This window comes from Protopterus annectens, chromosome 5.part1 (assembly GCF_019279795.1).
Source record: "Protopterus annectens isolate FY-2018-M chromosome 5.part1, PAN1.0, whole genome shotgun sequence".
NCBI lineage: Eukaryota > Metazoa > Chordata > Ceratodontiformes > Protopteridae > Protopterus > Protopterus annectens.
Window position 1 is genome coordinate 467,193,399 of NC_056736.1, and position 26,227 is coordinate 467,219,625.

Genomic DNA, 26,227 nt, shown 5'->3' on the forward strand with positions numbered 1-26,227 from the left:
ATTGTATTTAAAAGATACTTATCATCACATTGCTATTCATCCAAACTTCAAGTGTTTCTTAAGTTTTTTTGTGTCTGGATCACTTTCAGTTATCTCCCTTACCCTTTGGACTATTTGTTGCACCAAGAGTGTTCACAAAGTGTCTAGCTCCAGTTGTAGCTCATTGCAGGGTACAGGATATCCACATTTTCCATATTTAGATTACTTGCAGATATGTGCAGAGTCTTTTTCAAAATGTCAGGATTCTCTCTTTTATGTGAGATCACTTACACAAGCTGGGATTCCAAGACAACATTCAAAAGTCTTTCTTGACTCCTTCTCACAGGATTGTGATTCTGGGATATTGACTACACACCACAGTTCAAAGACATTTTCATCCACAGGAAAAATAGATCTAGGTCTATTTCTAGGGTTTGCCTTTCAGACTTCGGTCACTGTGAGGGAATATCTCAGGATTTTGGGTCCCATGGCTTCTATGATTCTCATGATATCACTAGCAAGACTCCACATAAAAAAGTTACAGTGGTATCTGAAGTCTCTTTGGTCCTAGTACCAACGCTCTTTGTCTTTTCAGATCTCATTCCTGGGGTTTTTCAGAAGGGAAATCACTTGGTGGAGGATGCAAATCTCCCTAAATTCAAATCCCCCTTCTTCCTTCCTGATCCAAAGCAGCAGACACCACAGACACCTTGGACATTGCTTGGAGAGCAGATGTTCTTCATTCCACATTGCTGCAGTCCTAACTATTGGGTAGTCCGCTGTCCAGTCGGCCCGAATACCAAAGTATATGGCTGACGTCGGTCAGGGCGCATTAGACTGACGTCAGTACGTCAGGGTACTAATGCGCATGACCGACGTCATATCCTCAGTCTCTTTTGCCGCATGGTCCGATGCAGAAGCAATTTTGCGAGTGCAGGTTGGCGTTCTGAAAGTTTCTGAAGTCAGAGTTTCAGACCGAATCAAAGTTGGCTAAGTACCCGTTGGAATATTTTGGTTTTTCTTGCCTCAGTATTTAACGGTATGTCAGAAAAAGTGAATAACTGTATTTCTTGTGGGAAACAGATACCTCATAGGGATTACCATACTTTGTGTATACCTTGTTTAGGGCCTGAGCACGGCGTTGTTGGATGCCGCTCTTGTGCTAGATTTAACAAACGCACTATTAAGAGAAGGTTAGACTGTGCCAGGTTAGTTTTTGGGAAGCGTTGTAATTATAAAATGCCGTCGGATGCTCCGACGCCCGCTTCGGCCAAAAAGCGCAAGGACAAAGCAGCAAAGCCTAGAGTGGAAGAACCGACAGTCCCTGACGTCGGTTCTTTAGAAGGCTCAGTGGAGCCGGAGGTTCTGCCAGGTGTTTCTTTGGAGTCTCAGGGAGAGACTTTACTGTTACAGGATGTATCCTCTCAGGAAGTAGGCCAGGCTGAGGGGGCTTCTCAGGTGGCTGTTCTTCCCTCTCTTCCTAAGGTGGTTAGAGCCTCCCCTTCTGTTTCCAAGGCTTCTTTGAGAGGCAGGCCAAGTTTAGCTTCAGTGGGGGTTTCTCCTAGTGCTTCAGGGTCTTTGCCTAAGAAACATATGCTTAAAATGGCAGAGGATTTGATTACTATGATTAGAGGTTCTATGCCCCTCCTGATAAGAGGCCTAGGGTGGAACCTGAGTTTGAGAGTTTTGAGCAATGTTCGAGGCTTCTGAGTCTTCGGCTGAAGACTTGCAGGAGTATCCTCCTTATTCTGATTCTGATGTGGATGATTCTACTCCTTCAGCTTCTCCTCCTGAGGATTTTTCATTTTCAGAGACTCTGCATTCCATGAGGGAGCATTTTAAATGGGAAGGTCAAGATTTCTCTGATTCCAGGAAGAGGCTTAGGGAATTCTTGTTTTTACCCCAGCATAGGCCTTTAGCTATACCTCCTGTTCTGAATGTGGTGGAAGATGTTTTTGCAGAGGCTTCCCTGAATCCTGATTCTTTGCCTCCTGCCCCAGATAGGTACTATAGGGTGCCTGAAGCTCATAAGTATCTTTTTAAGAGTCCTAGGGCAGACCCGGAAACTGTCTCTCAGGGGCCTAAAGGTGTGAAGGCCTCTGTTGTTAAAAATCCTGTTCCTCCTGATAAAGAGGCAAGGGCTTTGGATAGATGGGGAAAGAAAGTGTATACTTCTTCCACTTTAGCCATGAGGGCGTTGAATTGTCAGTTTCACATGTTAAAATATCAGAATTACCTCCTTTCACAATTGAAATCTAAGGTGGATGCTCTGGCAGAAGGTATTGAGTGTAAAGAGTTGCAGGATTTAGTTCATGTGTCTGAACAGGTGGGTAAACATTCCTTGCAGTGTGGTTTTGATGCTGTGCAGGCCTCCTCGAGGGTGGCTGCCACTGGTTCTGTTCTTCGTAGGCATGCCTGGTTGAGAGATCAGAATTTAGCTGAGCATGTTAAAACAAGGATTTTGGATGCTCCTTTGCAGTCTGATGTGTTGTTTGGTTCGCCTGTGGAAGCAGTTTTAAAGAAAATGGAGGACAAGGCTAAGTCTATGCAAACTGTTAAGGATTTTTTGCAGGTGCAGCCTCCGAAGTTTAGTAGAAATTGGCCTACTAAGGGATGGACTTATCCTGCTTATGATTCTCAGTCTAGGGGTAGGTCTAGACGTGGTAGGGGCAGAGCTCAAGGTTCTTTTAGGCCTAGGACAGGGAGTTCCCCTGCTCAGACTTCGGGTGAGGGCAGGGGTCAGTCCTTTCATAAGCAGACCCAATGACCTGCCTTTTTGGCTGCCAGTACGTTCTCGCCTGGCAGCTCCTTTGGGAGGAAGGCTGTCTCTTTTCAAAGAAAATTGGGATTTAATTACCCAAGACAGATGGGTTCTGGATATCATTCACCACGGTTACAGGTTTTATTTCCATACATTGCCTCCTTTCAAAGGCATGCCAGACATTCCTCCTCTACAAAGAAAAGAGGCTCACAAGCAAATTTCTCTGTTGCTCCAAATAGGGGCCATTCAGCCAGTTCCTGTGCCAGAAAGGGGCCTAGGATTTTATTCTCGCCTGTTCCTAGTACCAAAGAAGTGGAACACGTGGAGACCAATTTTGGATTTATCTATCCTCAACACTTATCTGGACATTCCCAAGTTCAAAATGTTGACGTTACAACAACTTTTACCTCTGCTGGGCAAAGATCACTGGATGGTAACTTTAGATCTCAAGGAAGCTTACCTTCATGTGCCTATAAGACTAACTTGCAGGAAGTATCTGCGTTTTCGGGCTGGAAATTCTCATTATCAGTTCTCTGCATTGCCCTTTGGCTTATCCACTGCGCCCAGAGTATTCACAAAGGTTCTGGCTCCAGTGATAGCTTACTTCAGGCTAAAAGGAATTCAAATCTATCCTTACTTGGACGACTGCCTGATTCTAGCTCAAGAAAAGGAAGACCTTCTACAGCATTTGGATTATGTCATAGCAGTGCTAAGATGCCTAGGGTATTCTGTGAACGAAATAAAGTCCAGTCTAGTACCCTCTCAAGACATGTGCTTTCTGGGTGTGAGACTGAATACAGCAGCCCAGATGGCCTTTTTAACCCCAGACAAACAAAAGAATCTTTCCAGTTACTTCCATCAACTATCTCTTCAGTCCGGGCTGACTGCAAGGACAGTCCTTCAAGCCTTAGGGTTCATGGCATCTTGTATTCTGGTGCTTCCCAATGCCAAACTGCATATGAGGAAGCTGCAATGGTATCTCAAAATGTATGGACACAGCACTGCCAGGATTTGGACACTGTCATTCAAATAATACCTTGCATTCAAAAGGAATTTTTGTGGTGGGCTCAGGAATGTCACCTAAACAAGGGACTCTCTGTGACCCGGCCAGAGGCGAGTCAGATTCTAACGACAGATGCCTCAGACATTGCTTGGGGAGCTCATCTAAATGGAAAGTGGATACAAGACAAGTGGCCTGCCAGACTACAGCATCTACATATCAACATGAAAGAGATGTTAGCAGTCCAGTTTGCATTAATGGCTTTCAAGGAGTTACTTCTTCCAGGGCAGGTGTTGATTCTAACAGACAACACAACTGTCATGTGGTACATCAACAAACAAGGGGAACACATTCTTACCCATTGTGCAGGCAAGCAATGATTTTATGGGAGACTGCGCTCAGCTTGCAACTAACTCTTCAGGCAAGGTTTCTGCCGGGAGCACAGAACTCCTTAGCAGATGTGTTAAGCAGACAAATCATGGATCCCCACGAGTGGAAACTGGATTTTCATGTATTTCAAAAATTGACAGTGTCATGGGGAACTCCAGACATAGATCTGTTCGCTTCTCCACTAAACCACCAGCTGCCAGAGTTTTGCACAAAGAGGTTTCATCACACAGCTTGGAAAATGGATGCTCTTTCTTTCAGTTGGAAAAATCTTCATGTGTATGCTTTTCCACCTCTGCCTCTTCTCCCAAAGGTGCTTCTAAAGGTCAGACAAGACAAGCCAAGGATGATTTTAATAGCTCCAGATTGGCCTCGGCAGCACTGGTACCCATTACTGAGGAGTCTGGTAAGGAAGCCTCCATGGCCTTTACCCTTGATTCCACACCTGTTGTCTCAGAGGGACGGTCACCTGCTCAATGTCAAGCTTCACTCTCTTCATCTAACAGCCTGGCATATTCTGTTTTGAAAGACAGCAGGTCTCAACTTCCTCAACAAGTTTTAAATGTGATTATGGAAGCCAGAAGACCTAGTACAAGGAAAGTGTACGCAGAAAAATGGAAGAGATTTTTATTTTGGAGTGCAGCAAACAATTTGGAGATTTCTGAGCCTAATTTGAGTGTGGCTCTTCAATATCTTACTGAGTTATTGGACAAAGGTTTGTCTTTCTCTTCCATTAAGATTCATGCTGCAGCAATTTCAGCTCACTATGATTGTGACCCACCATTGTTTTCGCATCCTTTGTTCAAGCAATTTCTTAGAGGGGCAAAGAATATAAGACCCCCACCTAGAGCTCCTACTCCTGCTTCGGATCTCAATTTTGTGTTGGAGAAACTTACTCTACAACCTTTTGAGCCTGCGGCTACTGCTGACTTGAAATACTTGTCATGGAAGACTGCTTTTTTGTTGGCCATTACTTCTGCAAGAAGGGTTTCTGAGTTGCAGGCCCTTATGGCGGTAGAGCCTTTCTTGATTTTTCATAAGGATAGGGTATCTTTACGTACTAATCCTTCCTTTATGCCTAAGGTGGTTTCTAGTGTGGCTTTAAACCAAACTATTCATTTTCCTACTTTTTATGCAGATCCCCAAAATAAAGGGGAAAAGATTTTGCACACTTTAGATGTACACAGGCAATTGCGTTATTATTTGAGCAGGACTAAGGATTTTAGGCAGTCTCAGCAGTTGTTTGTTTCTTTTGCTTTGGGTTCGCAGGGCAAGCCTGTGTCAAAACAAACCATTTCTAGGTGGATTGGGTTTTGCATTGCATTTTGTTATTCCCATCATGGCAAGGAGATTCCAGCTGGGATTAGGCCTCATTCCACTAGGGCTACTGCCACTTCAACAGCATTTCTAAGGGGGGTGGCAACTAAGGATATTCTGGAGGCAGCTACTTGGAGTTCTGTGCATACTTTCTCTAAGCATTATCACCTTCCTCTCTACTCTAAGTCTAGGGCTGGTTTTGCCACAGCTATTTTGCAAGGCATGTTGTCAGTTCCTGCTTCCTTATGATTTGCCAGCCTCCCTTACCTCTGCTTTGGGATTCTACCCAATAGTTAGGACTGCAGCAATGTGGAATGAAGAACATAGTACAGTTTTGTACCTACCATAAATGTAGATGTTCGAGGATCCACATTGCTGCAGTCCAATACCCTCCCTCCTTCCCTCTGTGTTTAGGGGTGGTTGTGTAGGTGAGGTTATATTCTGGTAATTTTGTATATATTGTACATATTTTTGGTGCAGGTATGTTTGGAGTTTTTGGTTTTGGCCTTATCTTTTCAGGGTCTTCTGACATCTGGGGCAAGAAAAGACTGAGGATATGACGTCGGTCATGCGCATTAGTACCCTGACGTACTGACGTCAGTCTAATGCGCCCTGACCGACGTCAGCCATATACTTTGGTATTCGGGCCGACTGGACAGCGGACTACCCAATAGTTAGGACTGCAGCAATGTGGATCCTCGAACATCTACATTTATGGTAGGTACAAAACTGTACTTTTTGGGAGATATAAAAGTGCAAGGTAAGTGGGACACCAAGGACAGATGCAAGTACATAAATATAAAAGAGATGCCTTGATCAAGACACTAAATTCTGTGACTTCTTTGTTCCCTGGGACCACTTCTAGTTGGTACAGACAGTGCCACAGTTATGTGGTGTATCAACAAGCAAGGGGGAACCAGATTGTACCACATCTGCAGACTGTTCATGTTAGCTTGGGATATAGCTTCATCTCATAATTTCACTCTACAGGCATCCTACATTATATCAGAGCAAAATTGTGTGGCAGAGCCTCACAAATAGAAACTAGATCAGTGTGTCTACCACGATTTGCTCCATTCTTGGGGAGTCCCTCAAGTAGACCTCTTTGCCTCCTCTCTGTACAATCACCTGTCAAGATTTTGCTTCATGCAAGAAGGTCTGGAAAACAGATGCCTTTTCTTTTCCTTGGACAAGAATGTTCCTGCATGCTTTTCCACCTTTTATATCCAGAGTACTTTTAAGGATTCAAGAGCAACCCCTCAAGGTCATTGTGATGACTTCCTTCTGGACCAGGCAACCTTGGTTCTTTTGGAAATGGCCAGAGGGAATTACCACAAGCTTAATAACACATTGGAGCTACTCACACAGCAACAGGGGTGTTAGGTACACCTGTACACTAATCAACTTTGGTTGACTGCCTGGATGAGAGGGTTTTAATTCCCTTTAGGTAGTTGTTTTCTGAGGATATGCACTGGGTACTAATGGAGGCAAGAAAGCATTGTACTAGAAAATCATGTACTCGAAAATGAAAATGGTTTCTAGTTGGTGCCTATAACATAACCAATGCTCATTCATGGGTAGTTGTTTTCTGGTTTTGCAATATTTATGTGAATTACTACCCTATGGCCTTTCTTACTCCTCTTTCAAGGTTCATTTATTGTCCATTTCAGCATATCTGCCCATGGATCTCCACTTTCAATACATTCTCATGTCAGAATTGTTTTGCATAAGAGGCCTACAAGAAAACCCATGACCCCTCCTTGGGATCTAAATTTTGTTTTAGAGAAGCTAACACTTGCTCTATTTGAACCAGATAACCTGACTGACTTGAGCTTCTTAACATGGAAAACAGTTTTAATGATTGCAATGATTTCCCCAAGAAGGGTACCCAGTTTGCAAGCTCTTTTGGTGAGTCAACCCTATCTCATTTTCACAGGGATAGGGTTTCTTTGAGAGTGATCCTTCTTTTGTGCCTAACATGGTATCTGATTTTTACTTTAAGCCATCTCCCAGTTTTCTTACCTGAGCCTAAAACTGAGGGAAAAATGATACTACATACCTTGAATGTCCACAGACAACTAGGATACTATCTTTGACAGAACTAAATATTTCAGATCAGTTGTTCATTCCTTGTGAAAGTAAAAAGAAAGAACAACCTGTGTCAAAACAGACTATTTTCAACCGGTTGTTTTAGGATATTGGCTCTTGTTACACTCACTACAACAAAACTATTCTAGGTCGGGTCTAAGCTCATTCTACCAGGGCCTTAGCTTTATCTGTGACATTTTTGGAATGGGTTAGATTTCAGAAGTACTCTAGAAATTGCTCCTTTGTCATCTGTACAAACTTTTTCGAAGCACTATAAGCTAGATTCCTTCTCTAGTTCTAGATCAGGCTTTGCTAGAACCATTCTCCAGGGGCTCCTGGATTCTTCTCTTTCCACCTCCCAAATTTAGTAAGCTTGAACAGTCTACCATATAGATAAGGCTACTGCAGCAGTAATCAATATGATGAACATAGCACAGTTGTGTAACTAAACTTAGCATAACAGTAGTTGTTTGAATGATCACTGCTGCAGTAGCCACTCCCTCCCACCTCAACCCCCCATCCCCTATTGTTTTTGATGAGTTGTTTATGCCAGGGTGTGATTATTTATTTTTTCTGCCTAGCATTGTCCTTTCAGGGCTCAACCTCTCTCTCTCTCTCTCTCTCTCTCTGCTGGCAGGAAAACTCCGTAGAGCTTGGTGCCAAACTTGTCTTTTTGCCAACTCAGCTGCCAGAGAGTTTAGGCATTCAGAAGGTGCACTGGAAGCTTTAGAAGCTGGCTGGGTGTTATATCCTTGGCAAGGTATAATCCATATAGCTAAGGTCATTGCCATAGTGATCATTTGACCATCTTCTGTTATGGCAAGTTTACTTACACAACTGTACTTTCCCCCCGTCATTCGCATTCTGAAACAAATGAGATTGACGGTACACAGTGAAAGGAATAAGGGTATTTATGGGGGATTCTTTCTTTAGATAACCCTATATGCATGGAAAAGCAAAACATGTTAACATGTTGTGAATGTTTCCAATCCAGATACTCTTTTGCAGATGTCAGAACGATTCAGTTGGTCTTCCAAATAATGCACCAAAAAACAGCCACAGTTAATAGTTTCTGAACTTCAAGCGTTCTGATTTCAACCAGATAATCACTATTTCCATTTTCTTTCCTCAGCATTTCAACAGGGGAAGAGTACATTTCACATTGTCTAGATGTGCATTTTCAATCCAATTTTTTTCTCAAAAGAACAAAAGACAATAAAAGATGATCAGTTGCTTGTTTCCTTTGCTCCAGACAAATCACTTTGGACGATGTCAGACTCATTCACTCCAGATGGTTATGCAACTGCATTATTTTATTTGCTATGCAAAATAAAGAAATACTTTACCAAGTAAGCCTTAAGCACATTGTCCAGGAGCCATGAGCCATGGCTGCTTCCTAGAATTCATTCAGGAATTCTTAATTTGCTGTTATATTTGTAGCTGTGACAAAGGCATCTTTCAGAAGACAATACGAACTGGACGTAATCTCAAGGTCTAGGTCTACCTTTGATTCCATCATAGTTTGTCTAGTCCACCTTGATATCACACAGGAAATTTTAGCAGGGGACTCTGTCCTGAGTGTTAAAGTGAGTAGATTGGATCATGTCAGACATAAAAATTGTGTACTTATCATAATATTAGATCTTCGTGATCCATGTCCATTAACCCTGCTCCCCCCTTCCACTTACAGCTATATCTGTGAAGAGAGCTAGAGGAATTGTGCTAATGGTAGAGGTTAGCCTGTAGGGAAAACTAAATCTGAAATGAAGGGGAAAACTTTATAGCAGTTAAAGGAAAGGTGTTACTGCCTGTGAGACTTGTAGAAGTTCCAAATGACTGTTGCCAGTGGCCAGCCAGTCCTGGGGCTGAAGTAAATGGACCAGGATCATAAACTTTACGTTATGCACATAACATTTGTTTTTCTAGTCCTGTGTTTTTTTGTAGTTAAGAATCATTATGTCTTTTCTAGTTGCTTGAAGAGGCTTTTTCAGAGACTACAGAATTCAGACTTGAAAAATGTGTTTGATCATTGAGTTGAAAAACAGTACAGTAATCACCTTTGAGTGACGAGACATGCCCTTTAAGAATGTGATAGATTACTGAATATGCTTTTCTGATTGGCTGACACATGCTGGACAGACTTTAAATTGTTGCCTGCTCTTATTCTCAGATCTTTAATGATGGTATCTTTGTTATCATTTATTTATTTTGCAATCATATGTCTTTTTTGCCAAGTCTCGGATACTTCATTAAATGATGTTAAAAGTGAGTTCATTACTCCTGCACTGAAGATATGTTTTTGTAGACCAACTTCAAGAGTGTTAGCATATTTTATTGAAGTAATTATTATACAATTTGCATTCGTTAGCATATCTAATTACTGAGAACCCATATTCCACTTTTACGTTTGAGACAAACAGTCCATAAAGATGAAGCCACAAATTAGTACCTTGTGGGACACCACTGGCAACTCCCATTGTATTTCCTGTTGCTTAACCCATGTTGCACACTTGCTCCTTGGTGGCATGTTCAGGGTTTTGTTTTACTGTGCCCCCTAGGGCACATGACAGTGACAGTAATTACAATGTCCAGGGCATTACAAAACACCTGACATTTAAGGGAGTTTAAGTCTTTCTCGTTGATGTAGTATATCCCTCTGGACTTAGTGGTGCCTTGATTGCAATCTGTGTACAATCTGTGGCTCCCATCCCTCAAAGGAAATAATATCTGCCATGAAAGGCCCAGATGGTGTTGGTTATCTGCACTAATGTCTTGGAGAATGAAATATGCTCCTCCCAATGTTATAACATTATATTGAAGAACTGGTTTAGGATTTTGAAGGCTGAAATCTATGATGTCCCTAACATGGTCTCCTTAACTTTGCAGGTTGATGGAAAGTCCCTGTAGCTAAGCCGCTAAGGTTGCATATACTTATGTATCTACATATATAGGCATACTATGCATCCCCCTTGATTTTGCTTGTGGGCAAAAAAGGTCATCTAGTTTCTTTACAATATCAGTGTCCTCTCTGAAATGGAACACAAACTGTTGTTCTTTGAGCTGGTCATATGTCATGCACTGTTTGTACTTGCTTTGTTGACACAGACTGCAATGACACACAATATCTATCTATTCTTTGTTAAGCAAGTTAGTCTCACTAGTCTAGTGACTTCAGTTCAGGGGAAAACCCAAGGTGGTATTCATACTGCTAGGGGAGTGTTTGGTCAGGCTACCAGAGAACTTCTGTTACTCTTTTTAATACATGGCATGGGATCTTTTACATCCACCACAGCTACCTCCAACTCAAGCAGATGGGACCTATGTTTAATGTTTCATTCAAAGGACGGCAGACTCAGGAATGCAGCACCCTACAATGCTGCACTGTAGTGTTGGTGGTTCGAAAATGAATCCAGTCACTTACAGTAGGAATAGAACCTACAATGCCATGGTCTTCCAGCACCAAAAGGAATTTTGCTATCTGTTGAGCCATTAACATCACATGAAGCACTTGCTTTGTCAGTGACTCCCAATACATGTTGCTCTGCTGATGCTGCTATTGCAAACATTGCTGTTGTTGTACACCATGACTGATGGTATTCAAAATGTGTTTACAGTCCTGCACAGCACAGTGATGTTGCACATTTCTGAAGTATTCTGCTGTTTTGGCTTCCTTGATTTGCATAATTTGTGTGACACAGTTGCATGAAGTTCTTCATTTTCATGTTATTTTAAACTCACTACAGTGCTCTGCATAGCATGCTATTTTGACCATTTTGCAGCGGAGCTCTCTGCCTCTTTGAATTGCCTACATCATACATCTTGCCTCTACCCACAATAATTTGGAGAGCACAGTGTACACTGACTGTCTGTGAGTTTCAGATGTTGGCTGCTACAGAAGATATAGTTTTTAACTTCTTTTTAGTTTTACATCATGTTTTATTTCTCTGCAGTTCCTCCTTCTGCTCCTGTCTGTAAAACAGAAGGATCCCTGAATAGTGGAAGTGACATCAGTCTGATGTGCAGCAGCACGGAGGGAGTGCCAAGACCTTCTTACAACTGGAAGAAACTGGATGCTGCCCCTAGATTGCCTGCTACAGCATTTCAAGGTATTGTAAGAAAACATGGATAAAATGCACTACATGACTACAGCCTGACTCTTCATGTAAATCTCGATCTGATTCGTAATGGCAATTTTTGTAAATTTATCTGGATATCAACTGAAATGAGAGCTCATCTAACACTTCTAGAACCCTCTTCCTCATGGTAGTATAAGAGCATTTTAACCGGCTTGTAAAAGGTCATTGTGCAAGTTTTTCATATACAGTTTTAGAACTATGTTTTCTGGTGCCCAGTTGCTCAGACCAAATTTTTGGTCTGACTAGTAAGTAATATCACTAGAAAAATGTTTCTTTAATCATCTGCTCTTTTGGTCTTCCTGCCTCATAGGTGAAATGGTCCACATTTACAAAAGCTATGCTTGTATTATTCCCTCACAGAAAGGTTGTTTCAAGTGATTAGATGCTCCATTTTCATGTAATGAGCTGATATCAAATGTCAGTATTCTTTCTAAACAGGTGAACTGAAGTAGGGATGTTGAGAATGGCAGTTACAACACAGGATTAAGGTTATGATCTCTGAAGATAGCAGTCAGTATGGAAGATTAAAGGTATGAGCTGTAAACAAGCTGCTTGACTGAAATCAGTCAGTCTTTCTGGAGTCTGTGTGGTGGCACAAGGGATTAATAGTATATGTTGCTTCTTAGAGTACAGTGTTTGATTCCCTTTACTTTTGTTTACCAACTGTAAACGTGTCACTTAACCAAACAGTGCTCTGGGGAAATTGGGCAAGACTCCTCAATAGTCTCCTGGTCATTATGCCTACTAACTGCCTGTGAACCTGACTGTATATGGCACAGCCTGGTATGGGCGTAACTTGTGTGAATTGGGAGGCACATTTCTCTTGCCAGTCCATCCCACGATCCAAAACTCTGCATTGCTCCTTTGTTCCAGTTTTGTTAGTGTGGACATCTTGATCATCCATCTAGGAACTCCCCAATTAACTCTATTTTATCATTGTCTCCTCCTTTTTCCAGTATTTCATGCTGAAGTATACATTTATTTTGTCAGAGAAACTGTAGAGTAACCTGTGGATAGGCAATCTGTGACACTTGTGGATACATTTTTTGAGGAACAAGAGTTAAATTGTGATTGTAGATTGGAGGATTCCTCTTTTCTCTTTCACATTGTTTTTTTTCAGAACTAATCTCAAAGGTTCACTGATATTTTTGAGGATAAGAGCAGTAGACTAAGTTCTTTCTGCCATGTTCTCCTTTCCTTAACTCAGTTGGTAGAGCCTTTTTGAGGTATCACATCATGGATATACAGATTGTGCCACCATATTAACACAGAAACTATTGTTTTAAATCTATAGCCAGACATGTAACTCTTGTCACTACCCCAGAAACAAGCATTGTAGCATGTGCGCAAAGATTACCATTGCAAAGCATTTACTGAAAGGCGACTTTAACCTCCCACCCTCAGAAGACATAGGTTAATAGGTTCATAGGTTGGTACTAGGCTATCATCCCTAGGGCTTATACAACCCTAGCCAAACAATTCCCCGGATATTTCTTCCCACAATATTTACTTCCGTGGACCCCTGTCTAGCAAGGTGACTGGCATGATCCCTGGGGTGAATTTCCTATCTCCCATCCAATCGTCAAGGTGGTCCTTTTGAAGAGGGCCAAGGAGGTGCTCTGCTTGACATGTATGGGCAGTCTATTCCAGAGTATGGGGAGTCTCTGGGTCAGGACTCTATCCCTCCAGCATGTTTTGTTCATTGTGATGACAAGGTTTAGATCCCTGGAGCATGTGGCTCTGAAGGATTGGGATTTCATTAAGTGGAGCATGGCCAACAGCTCAGGGTTTGACATGGCCTTGTATGTTAAGCAGAGATTGCCTCTGAGTAGGCGATATGCCACAGAGTATAGCTGGAGTTTTTTTTAGATGGTCAGCATAGGGCATCTGCTTTAGGCCTGTGATTCTTTTAGTGAGACATTTCTGCGGCCTTTCCAGCTGTTGCAGATGTCTTGTGAGGTACATACCAAACGGGGTGTTGTACTCTATAAAGGGTCTAATGAGGGAGGAGTACAGTGGGATAATAACCTCCTTTTTTCTGGATAAAAAGCCCTTAGTGATGAGGTGTGCCACACAGAAGGATTTCCTGACTGTTGTGGCGAAGTGGTTATCGAAGGTGAGACCACTGTCCACCTGTGTCCCAAAGTCTATCATCACACTTTCGGTGTTTAGTGTACTGCCACCTATGTGGTAATTCATGGGTACATGTTTTTTCCCCAAGGGGATTAACCATACATTTCTTGGCATTAAGCTTGAGCCCATGGCTCCAAAACCAAGCAACTGTTTCTGTAAGGCCCTTTTGCAGAATATCCACATAATTTGGGGATTCAATAATGGCTCCCAGTTTGCAGTCATCTGCCAACTTTGTTAGCCAGAGTCTCTTAGTATTGGCCTGTACTTCAGAGAAGTAGATGCCAAACAAGAGTGGTCCCAGGACTGAACCCTGAGGTACTCCACTTGTCATTTGTCTGGAGCTGGATTTGGAGTCGGCTACTTTTACAGTTTGGGTTCTGTCAGTAAGCCAGTTGGCAACCCATCGAGTGATATAGAGATTTATGCCCAGCTTAGCAAGTTTATCTATAATTCCAGAGTGGTGGATGGTGTCAAAGGCCATGGCGAGGTCCAGATAGGCTGTGTGGACCGCCTTACCATTGTCCACAGTTCTGGAGGCTGATTCGAAGAAGTCAATCAGGTTCAGGAGACAAGATCGGCCTTTCACAAACCCAAACTGGGTGGGGTCCAGTGTTTGAAGGTTGCCAATGTCTTTGTTTATAAGTTCCATGATAATGCGTTCCATGCCCTTGCAGATCAGGCTGTTCAGACTGATGGGATGGTAGTTCCCAGGATCCAAGGTGTATCCCCCCTTGTGGAGTGGGATAACTGTAGCTGTGTGCTATTCAGTGGGCATGAAGCCTGAGGTGAGGCTATGATTAAACATGACACTTAGGTGAGGTGCCAGTTCATTTTGTAGTTCATGTAGTACACAGCCCGGGATGTCATCTGGTCCCATGGATGCTGTATTCTTCGCTTTGTAGAGTGCGGTTTCTACCTGTGTGGCCATGATTACCGGAATTTTGCAATCTTTTGGTATTGAGATGGGCCCTTTAAGGGGTGAGAGGAGGGTGAAGTTGGCATTAAATTGATCTGCCATGATATTGGCAGTATCCTTGGGATCAGTATATTTAATGCCATTCTGTTGTAGCTTAGAGCAGATCTGCGCATTGCCATTTAGATTCTTGACATAACTATAGAATGCCTTGTGGTTGTCTTTGGAATCTTTGGCAATTTTATTTTTGTAACTAGTTTTGGAGGATTTTATGAGGGATCTCAGCTTCTTACTGAGGCTGGTAAGGGAGTTTTTTGCATCCTGGGAGTTTCCTCTTTTCTGTAACAGTTTCTTCTTTCTGTTGCATAGTTTGTTTAAGGCAGGAGACCACCAGATTGGCTTCCTTTTTTTGGAGGAGAGAGTCTTGGTTCTATTTGGGATGGCATGATTCATGCACGAGTGGATGTGCTCGTACAGTGCCTTAGTGCAGGATTCAGCAGTCGAACTTTCAGCTCCCATCTGCATGGGTGCCATGAAGTTTGTCACCTCTGACTTAAGTAGCATGAAGTCAAGCGTGATTTGCTTATGGTCAGGCCTGACCAATGAGGGGGTGACCACTGGTGTGGATCATCTATCTCCCATGTTGGTAATGACCAGGTCTAGGATATTGGAGCCCCTGGTGTGACAATGTATTGATCCAGGGCATTGGAATTTATGAATTCCAAGAACCATTGGGAAAAGGTGTTGGTACCCAAGTAGTTTTCCCAGTTAATGGCAGGGTAGTTGAAATCACCCAGTATTAGGGTGTTTGGTTGTATCTTAATATTTTCTAGTATGTTTAGAAATGTGTAGTGAGAATCTTGGGGCATGGTGGGGGATCTGTAGCAAGCTATAATTTGGATTGCAGTCTTACCTAGAGTTAGATGCACCGGGAGAATTTCAGATGCATTGTGTTGGGCAACTAGCTTGGAGGTGTGAATATCCTTGGTGAATATGGACACTCCTCCACCTTTAGTGTTTCTGTCTTGGTTCGGTGGCCGAAAAGTGTGGTAAGAGTTGTAGCCTGGTATTGCCTGGGTGCTCTCTGGAGTCTTGAACCAGGTCTCAGTTACTGCACAGATATCAATGTTCTCCATTTTTAGGAGTGCCTCGAGAGAGTGCATTTTGAGGTTTAGACTTCTAGCACTGAGAATCATTACCTTCAGGAAGTGTGTTGCTCAGGTTATGACAGTTACATAAACAGTATATGAGTGTGGGAAACATATATAACTCAGACACTTTATGTCAGTAACATGCTTTTAGAAGCTCAGTAAGCAAATATTAGAATATATAAATGAACCCCTTCTTATATTTTTCACACCAGCCTTAACAGACCTGCACATTTACTGTGAAAAAACACATCCAGCTGTTGAATATAGCTTAGCTTAACTGGCACAGTTTTACAATAATCTGAATCATTTTCATTCCTCAGTCTTTGGCTAGACTGCAGTTATTTTATTCATAGCAAAAGTACAATTTTACTCTTTTTTATGATTTCATGATTTGTGGGCATATTGCAGTAATATCCCTTAGCATTATTATGGTACTTAATAATAATGTTTTGTTTTGCTACATAAATCTTTGTTCCTTTTCAGTACCTTACAGTGAGACTGTTAACAACTATGGTAACTAGTGCCAACATTACTGTTTTCTATTGCATCACGGATCATGGTTTTATGCAACAGGCAGTATGCATGGAAAAGACCCAGGCAGTCTGCAATGACAAAGTTATGGAACTTGCCATGGAGCTTGAACAGTAGACTTGAGGAGATGCATACCTCAGTGGACCACATCCATTTGCATTTGTTTTCATGATTAAAAGTAAGAATATCGGGTGTTCTTCTTTACTCTCAAGAAGACTAAGAGTGTAGAAGAAGGTTTCAATGAAGGGCACAAGTGATGCAGTGGAAATTAAGCTGTACTACATATCAGACAAAGTGGATAACCTGAAATTAAAGATTTGTGCGTGAAAGAAAAACTTTGAATGCGAGTGATAATGAACATAAAATGAAAGAAATATTAAGCAATGACACTTTTTATGTGAAAGTTACAAAAAGAGATGCATCTAAAGCAGTTAGAATTATTGATGTAACCTTGAATGATTTAATGAACGAGGGTCGTATTACTAGGGAATCGCTGGATTATTTTTTTGATAAAAAATAAGGTTAGGTTATTTTTCTTTTAGCGTAAAAAACATTCATAAAGGGTTAGATGAACCACAAATGAGTCCGATTATAGCTTCAGAATGTTCTAAAGCTGATACAACAGCTATTTGTAGAAAATTATGTTAAAGAAATAGTCAGTTTTTCTAAGCCTTGTATAGCACATTCCATACATCTGTTGGACAAAATGAAAGAGGTGCATATGGATGATTTTATTGTTACTGTAGATGTAAATTTTTTGTATACAGTTATACTACATAAGTAAGGTACTGAGTGGTTTGGTTTTAAATTTCTAGAAAGCAATATGAATATTAATGGGATTAATTGATATAGTCTTGACTAATTTTTTTTTTGTATTTGGCAATGACATTTATAGACAGAAAGCATGAGAAGCAATTAGTACCACAGTGGCACTGAGTTTTGCAAATTCAGCGATTCACTTCTGGGAATAGAATTATGTTTTTGTCAACAAAGATTTTCTAATATGCGAAATTTGATGTACATTGTATTAATGACATTATTTTAATATGGAATGATATACTAAGTAGATTAACAATATTTATTAAATTGTGAAACAAGTACTATTTTTCTTTCACTTACTTTTAATTTTGTTAAAGCAATGTTTAGGTTTCTAGAACCGATAGTAAATAAAAACGGTGGAAAATTTAGATCTAGTATTCGAAAGAAAGAGAACAGTAAATACACCTTGATACATTTTAATAGTATGCATCCAACTTACATGAATAATATTGTGGTGTATGGACAGAAGTGTAGAGTTGAGAGTTGACAGATATACTGAAGATCAAACATTTTTATTAGAATTAAAAATAATGGAAGTTAAGTTCAAGGTAAGGGGTTACCCAGGAGAGGTTATATATAAAGCACGTCACAATGCTTTGTTGAAAAGAACTGCAAAGAAATAAAGAAATTATGGTTGCAGCTTCTGAAATTGAACTGTATAATGAGGAGTTAAGTCATTAGATGATACCAAAATAACACAAAAAAGATAGAAGTAAAACAATCTTATTACCTTATACTGTGGAGTCATGTTATTAGGAATATTTAAAAAATAATTGAAAGATATATCATGCATATTCTGAAATAATTAGCATTATTGGTGGTGAGCCAGAGTTTGTTAATAAAAGATCCACAAACTTTGGTAATTGATTTAGCAAAGAAGATAAAAATGTAACAGTAATTATGAAAAAGTACTCATGTTATAATTGTAGTTATTGTAGATAGATTTGTGATGGCCATCTGTTTATAGGTTCATAGGTAGGTCCTAGGCTATCTGCCAGAAGGCATTTATAAGCCTATCCAGAATGTGTTGGCTTTCGCTGCCCCCTTAGATTAGTTCCCTGTGCCTCTGTCCAGCAGAGCCATTGAAGTGATCCCTGGGGTAAACTTTCTGTTTCCCATCCACTCGTCAAGGTTTCTCTTGAAGAGTGTTAGTGAGGAGCTCTGCCTAATGTAGACTGGGATGTTGTTCCAAAGCATGGGAAGTCTCTGGGACAGGAATCTATCCCCCCAGCATGTCCTATTTATTGTTGTGGTGAGGTTTAGATCCCTGGAGCGTGCGGCTCAAGGGGATATGGTTTTCTTTAGGTGGAGCATGTCCATCAATTCTGAATTGGACATGGCCTTGTATGTCAGGCAGAGATCACCTCTGAGTAGGCTGTATGCAACCGAGTACAGCTGGAGTTTCTTCAGTCGAGCTGCGTAGGGCATCTACTTGAGACCAGTGATCCTCTTGGTGAGGAACTTCTGTGATCTTTCCAGTTGTTGCAGGTGTCTTGGAAGGTACATCCCAAATGGGGCATTGTACTCTATGATGGGTCTGATGAGTGATCCATAGAGGGGTCCAATGACTTCTTTTGATCTGGATGCAAACCTTTTTGTGATTAGGTGGGCCACATAGAAGAATTTTCTAACCACTTTGGCAATGTGATTATCAAAGGAGAGGTTACTATCTACTTGGGTCCCCAGATCCCTTATTACATCTTCCATATTTAGGGGGCTACCACCTATGTGGTAGTTTGTGGGTACTTTGTTTTTTCCAAAGGGGATGACTATGCACTTTTTGGCATTTAGCTTGAGACCATGGTTTTGATACCAGGTATCTGTCTCAGTGAGATCCTATTGTAGGATGTCTGTGTCAGCCAGAGAGTCAATTATAGCCCCTAGTTTCCAGTTGTCTGTGAACTTGGTGAGCCATAGTCCTCCTGTGCTTGTCTGTACCTCTGAGAAGTATATGCCGAACAGGAGGGGTCCTAGAAGTGAGCCCTGGGGACCGCCGCTTGTAACAGTTTTAGAGTCAGACTTAGCTCCTGCAACTCTTACTATGTGGGTTCTGTCCGTAAGCCAGTTGGCAACCCATCTAGTGACGTAGGGCTTATGTTCAGGCTGGTGAGCTTGTCTATAATACTTGAGTGGGGAATAGTGTCGAAGGCCTTTGCAAGGTCTAGGTAGGCTGTGTGGACTACCTTTCCCTCATCTATAGCCTTGGTAACTGTCTCAAAGAAGTCCATTATGTTTAGGAGGCATGATCTGCCCTTAGCAAAGCCGAAATGGGTTGGGTCCAGTGTTTGGAGATTTCCAATGTCTCTGTTAATGAGATCCATGATGATGTGCTTCATAGCTTTGCAGACCAAGCTAGTCAGGCTTATAGGGCAATAGTTCCTGGGGTCCGTTGTGGCTCCACCTTTGTGGAGTGGAATAACCATTGCTGTGCACCACTCTGTGGGCACATAGCCTATAGAGAGGCTGAGTTTAAACAGTGGGTTTAGGTGAGGGGTTAGTTCATCTTTGAGCTTGTGCAGGACGCAGCCTGGGACACTGTCCGGTCCAATTGATGCTGTGTTTTTGGCTTTGAAAAGGGCTGTTTTAACCTGAGTGTTTGTGATTTCAGGGGCACTACATTCTTCTGGTATAGTCATGGGCCCTTTTGGGGGTGAGAGGGGGGTGACATTTGCACTGAACCTGTCTGCCAGGATGTCGGCTATATTTGTTGGTTCAGTGTATTTTGTGCCATTCTGCACTAACTCTGAGCGGATCTGAGAATTGCCACTTAGATTCTTGACATAGCTAAAGAATGCCTTGTGGTTATATTTGGAGTCCATGGCAATTTTTCTTTCAAAGCTAGCCTTGGATGATTTTATGAGGGAATGTAGTTTCTTGCTGATACTGATCAGGGATGTCTTCCCTTCTTGGGATTTTACTCTTTTGTGTACTAGTTTCCTCCTTCTATTGTATAGCTTGTTTATGGCAGGGGTCCACCAGACTGGTTTCCTTTTCTTGGAGGAGTGAGTCTTGGTTTTGTTTGGGATAGCATGATCCATGCATTCTTGTAGGTGCTTGTAGAGTGCATTAATAAAGGATTTTGCAGCTTGGACAGCGTTATCCTTTAGAGTGGGGGCTTTGAAACTTCCCACCTCGGTCTTAAGTAATATGAAGTTTGCTTTTTAAAAGTTTTTCACGGTGGTTTCTTTGACCGGGGGTGGTGGCGGAATGTGGTTATCCAGAGTGATTAGTTTATGGTCAGATCTAACCAATAGTTCTGTTGGCAAATCTTATGCTAGTCCAGTGTATTTTGACTGTAATTCAAAAAATGTGGTTTATTACATGCAATATTATATGTGTGATAGTTTTTACAGTGGAAAAACTACAAGGCTGTTTAACAACATAATTTATGAGCAGATTTATGCAGTGAAGACTGGTGATTCTAACAAAGTCTTAGAAAAACATAAAAGTAATTGTAAAAATGTTAAGAAGTTTTTTTTAATTAATTAATTGATATGGGTTTTGGGGATGATGTAGAAACTTTATTAGAATTACAAGAGCTTCAGTGGCAAATTTTATTGAACTAGGATTAAATGGTGTGATTACTAAAGTGTTTTAAAATTAAGAAGACTAAGGCATTGATATTAATGGAGACTTTAAGTCATATGATATGGAGATAAATATTTTTAAAGTTACGTGATAAAAATATTTGTTAGTATGAAATCTGGTGATATATTAAGAAATGAAAATACTATTTTTAATAATTGTTTTTCAATAAAAGTGCCCATTTTGTGGCAAATCATTGCTTTTTCTAGCTTATTTGTACTACTTTTTCAAGGACCATTTTCATCTGTTTATGTAGAGGATTGTCTGAAGGCCAGAGTGCCATAGATGAGGCACAGGATGGAAGCATTTTAAAATAATTTTGTACATCAGGAAGAGGAAATTAACAAGTTATGGGTGGTGGTGGCTAGTTCAAAAGACTAATGGGATGATTTAGAAAACAGTCCAAGAGAGATAATGTGTGCATTATCAGCTTAAACGAATTGAAAAAGGAAAGATCCCATGCTGTTTATGGAGTAATTGCTGCATGCTGCTCTCAGAAAGCCAGCAGGCTTGGATGTGTACGTTGATCATGCGACACCTTACGGCATTCCTCATACTTTTGATGAATTTGGTAGTATATCATTCTTAAAGTTCCCAAGTGGTCAGTTTAGTCAAGCTCTTTTTCAGGCATGCCTTATCTGTAAGAGATGCAATCAGTTTTCGCATTTCAAGCCATTTGAATACAGACTGTAAAATATCTCTGATGAAAAAGAGGATTTCAGTATTGAATATGCTTTACTATATCTGTATATTCAGTGTGATATAATATTCTTTTAAAAGTCTCAGTCACGTTGTAAGGGCTTGGTTGCTTAATCCTGTGGCAGAGAATCACGGTATTGAAGTGTCTCTGAGGAGGTGTACAAGCAGAGAATGTCATTCTTTCAAGCCATGTTGCATATTAGAAGAAAACGTGTCAGATGAACTTATTTGTCTAGCTGTGTTAAGGATTACATGGAAGGAGGAAAGTTTTTTTTTCTTGGTCCTTTTTTCCCCATGACTACTGCTCATCACACTGCCCCCCCCCCCCCCCAACATCAACTTATCTGTTTGAGCTTAGATATCACTAAATAATGACATACATTTAAGATTCAAACTTCACATCCTTCGGAAAATGCATGCTAAAACAAATCCTTTTATTCTAGCAACTTTCTAAGTTTATAAGAGCAATATTTAAAGTTTGTCCCTATTTTGGGCCTTTGTTCTGTGGAAGGTTGGGGCCGGGCTGGAAACTCGACACCATAAAATCCCACTGCCAATCATGAGCGGACAGGTGATCTGCTATGGTGACCCCTAACCGGGAAAATCCGAAAGAAGACAAAGAAGAAGTACTTCCATTATTTTAGGCTTTGTCCAGATTTCTTTCACTAAAAGGTTGAGAGGTATGTGTACCATTAACACCACCAGAATTAAAATGATGCTCTTTGCCACATCCTATATAAAGGGCAACAACACTTAACATATCAGGTTACTTAATCACCCCTCTTTCCCAAGTCTCCTCCTCCTGATACTTTAAACAGTTACAGAGATAATATCACCAACAAAGTATTGCACTTAAACTCTCTTACCCTGTCCTCTTTCTGAAGCAAGGGTCTCCATAGGTAAAGATAACATGATTCCAGTATTACAGTTTTCTCTTTTCACAGCTTTAGACCAGTCCTCAAATGACAGCAAATTATACAAGACAATAAACTCTGTCATTTCATAAACCTGTCAGACTCTAGAACTCACCACTACCACTTCCTTAAGATGCAAACTTCCTGATAAGCTAAGCACTACTTTTGTTTTCTGTGTCACCATTTACAATTTTCTCTTCCTCAGTTTCTGTTGTCTTCTTAAATTTCTATTAAAAGTATCCTCTAGTTCCCATGCTGTTCATAACAACAACAACTTCACTGCTGTTACCTGAAAGTCCCCAGCTTTCTCTCTAACCACAGGTGAGATGACAGTGTATAAACTGGCCCCAGCCACAGCCATTTCGGACTCCCTCCCAAGAGATATTCAGAAGTCAAAGCACCAACAAACATAGGGTTCCATGATAAACCACACTTTAGGTATAAGAAGTCAAATGGACAGCTTCAAAAACTTTGCTGAATCACAATAAGTAAATTTGCACAACAAATTACCTTACACAGAGTGTATGGGAAAATGCAGCAACATGATACAACCAGGTGAAATAACAGAGTCAGCTGTACTACATGCTAATGACTATATAATGAGGAGCCATGTATGCTAATGAGGCAAAAGAAGATAGTGGAGCAATACTTAAAGGTTTTAATACCACACCATGGAGCTGTGCTCATTGTATATTCAAAAGACAGCCTGAATGCCTGTGTCCAGAGGATTGCTGCTTTTGTAGCATTTGCTTTGCACAACAATGAGTGACTTTTGTCTTGGACAAAAAAATAAATACATACATAGATACATACATTTTTCAGGCATGGGCATTAATGCCCTTCTAGTCTGCCAATATACCAAAACAGTTGTTCCTATAATAAGTGTCCAGGTGTTTTTCAAAAATATCTAAACTAGTGCTTGCTTTAATGTAGTCTGGTAGGCTGTTCCATACATCATCTACTCTCTCAGAGAATCAATTAGTACACTTCTCAGTCCTGTAGAATCATCTGCATAGGCTGTCTAATAATTTTGTACTACTTTTTGATAACCCCAAACATTCCCAGAGATAGTTGTCCCTAAATTCTTTATATACCTAAATAAAATATCCTCTTAAATATCTGTAAGAGGCACTGTACAAATTCTGATATTTTAGCCTTTCATAATAACTTAAATTTTCACATCCATGAATTCTCTTAGTATATTTCTACTGTACTCTTTCCAGTTTACTTATGCATGTCTTCTTATAAGGTTTCCATATCGTTATTCCATATACAAGTTTGGATCTAATGTAATTAACAAACAATGACTTTATCATTTCTGATTTCTTAGACTTTATCATTTTTTATACAAGTTATAGTTCTAAAACTATCATTAACCAATTGGTTGATACGATTAGAAAAAGTCAAACCTGGATCAACACATATACCGTGATCCACAATGAATCTACAGTTTCAATCACTGTGCGCTGTATTAAATATTCACCTTTCAATTTATGTCTCCTAAATCTCATATGCTTAGTTTTTGATGTATTTATCAGCATATTATTCTCCTGTGCTCAAATGGTCAACTTAGTCAAGTTCATTTGCAGACATGCCTTATCTGTAACGCATGTAATCAGTCTACCCCATTTTAGGTCTTCTGCATACAGAATGTAGAACACCTGAGATGAAAAAATAGGTATGAAAGATACAATCTAGATAAGTAAGGGCCTAGAACAGAGCATTGTGGGACACTGACTGCAAACAAGAATTTTACCTGATCAATTGCTGTGTGATACTTGTCATGTCCTATTAGTAAGCCATACAGCTATCCATCTTATCAAGAGTAAATCAATACCTAAATGTAATTTATTGATCAGTGTTTTGTGTATGACCCTGCCAAATGCTGAAGTTGTCTATATAAATTAAATCACAATGCAGTTTTTATTCATAGCTGTTATTATATTGTTGTAGTTGAAAATAGAGCTATTTCCCACACATCCATGCTGATGTATGGTTTCAAGTCCCAACCTTTCCAATTCTGACAATTTATTCAATATTACCATCTCCATTATTTTTCCACAACATGAAAGTAGACTTAAGGGTCTATGTAACTCTGGGTTGTTCTACTCCCCTTTCCCTTATATACAGGTTTAATAAGCACGTCTCCAATCTTGAGGAATCTCCCCATATTTATATGACCTAGATAATAATAGTTATAATGGTAGTATAAGGTCTTGCTGGAAGTGTTCTCAGGTCATTAGTACATATTTCTTCTCCTCCCAGTGCTTTGATTGGATCCAGTTTGCATAGTTCAATTTTCAATATAATATATTTTGATTTCAATATCTGAGGTTACTTGGAACTCACTAGAACAACTTATCACCCTGTTTTGCATAAGATTTTGTAGATGTATCTGTATATCTATAATCAGTTGTGACTGAGAATAAATTTTAGAATCTACACAGTTTACCAATTTGTATGCTTTACTCCTTCCACATTTTATCAATTTGTATGCTTTACTCCTTCCACAGCTTATGTATTTATAAAATGTTTCCTGTTATGCTCAGTATCTTTATATAAATGTCCTTCAATTTTTTTTCTTGATCTTATTTCACACTATGCTTAATTTGTTTCTCCAGCTTGTTTATTTCAGTTTGTAGTTCAACCTCTTTTCCATTTCTTATATTTTTTGTCTCTTACCTTAATTAGGTATCTTGTTCTTATGGAAATATATCTCCCTGGCATTGTATGCCTAGATCCTGATGTTTATTGTTTATTGATTGACATTTGTTGACCAGGAAAGTTCACTAGGAACCCATTTTCAGTGGAGGCCCGGGAAAAAGCTCCATCCATAGTAAAACATATAACAGATAGATACATTTTACATTATTTAAAAGTATGATTTTTATACAATTTCAGCAGTTAGTAATAAGCAAAAATATGCAAAAAGTTAACAGTCAGGTTAAGTATAGGCACTGGATATTCACTTAGTGGCAATCTATTCATATTTATACTCTGTTAGGAGAGAGCCTAAAAACAAAGTTATTTATATTAATATATAAATCATTGTAAAAATGAAGAGTAATGACAGTTAGCTGGCTAAAACTTGTTAGTTAAGAATCCAGTCCAGTTATACAACAGAGGCCTAGGATTAGTTCTAAGGTGGAATTAGATTTGGGCCACATAGGCAAGTGGCATAACATGTTAAACATTTTTTGCACTCAACCAATTTCTCTTTCAAAACTTTCCGCATTCCTTCTGCAGTTTTTCCACTGAATGCATCACTCCAATTAGTTGTACATAGTGGCAGTTTTGCTTCCGTATAATCTGTAATTAATCTTCTGTGCATTGGTTTCGATTTCAGTTTGGCAGAATTATCTGTCTACAAATGAACCTTTATAACCCCATGATCACTGCACATCAATGGTGGTAAAACTTCACATGAAACAGTAAATTCTTTAGGAACACAAACAAGGTGCAGCATGTTCCTTTCCCTGTTTTTTTTTTTTTTTTACAATATGAACCAATTGCTGTTCATGACCATATGTTGTGAATAGTATCCTTACTAATGTTGTTGAATCAATATTATTCCAATCTGTTTCTGGTAAATGTAAGTCACAATACACTATTCTTCTTCTTCCCCCCTGTATTTCATGCAAAAAATATGCGAATTCCTTTAGTGCATCAGCACTTGACATTGGTGGTCTATGGACTCCAACAATTGTTATATGTTCCAGTGTTGTCTTTATTGTCACAGTTACACAGTATATAGTATCGGTGTTATCACTGAACATGTAATAATCACAGGTCTCATAACACCTGCACCTGATTT

The 26,227-nt window shown here is 40.1% G+C and overlaps 1 protein-coding gene across 2 annotated transcripts in view; it reads left to right on the plus strand.

Moving 5' to 3' along the window:
* Positions 1 to 26,227, plus strand: part of IGSF11 (immunoglobulin superfamily member 11) — an 899,111-nt gene that overhangs the window by 736,931 nt on the left and 135,953 nt on the right. For both annotated transcript variants that reach the window (XM_044073123.1, XM_044073124.1), the window contains exon 4: positions 11,483 to 11,638. In XM_044073123.1, coding sequence (XP_043929058.1) covers positions 11,483 to 11,638 — 156 coding nt within the window. The remainder of the gene's footprint in view (positions 1 to 11,482; positions 11,639 to 26,227) is intronic.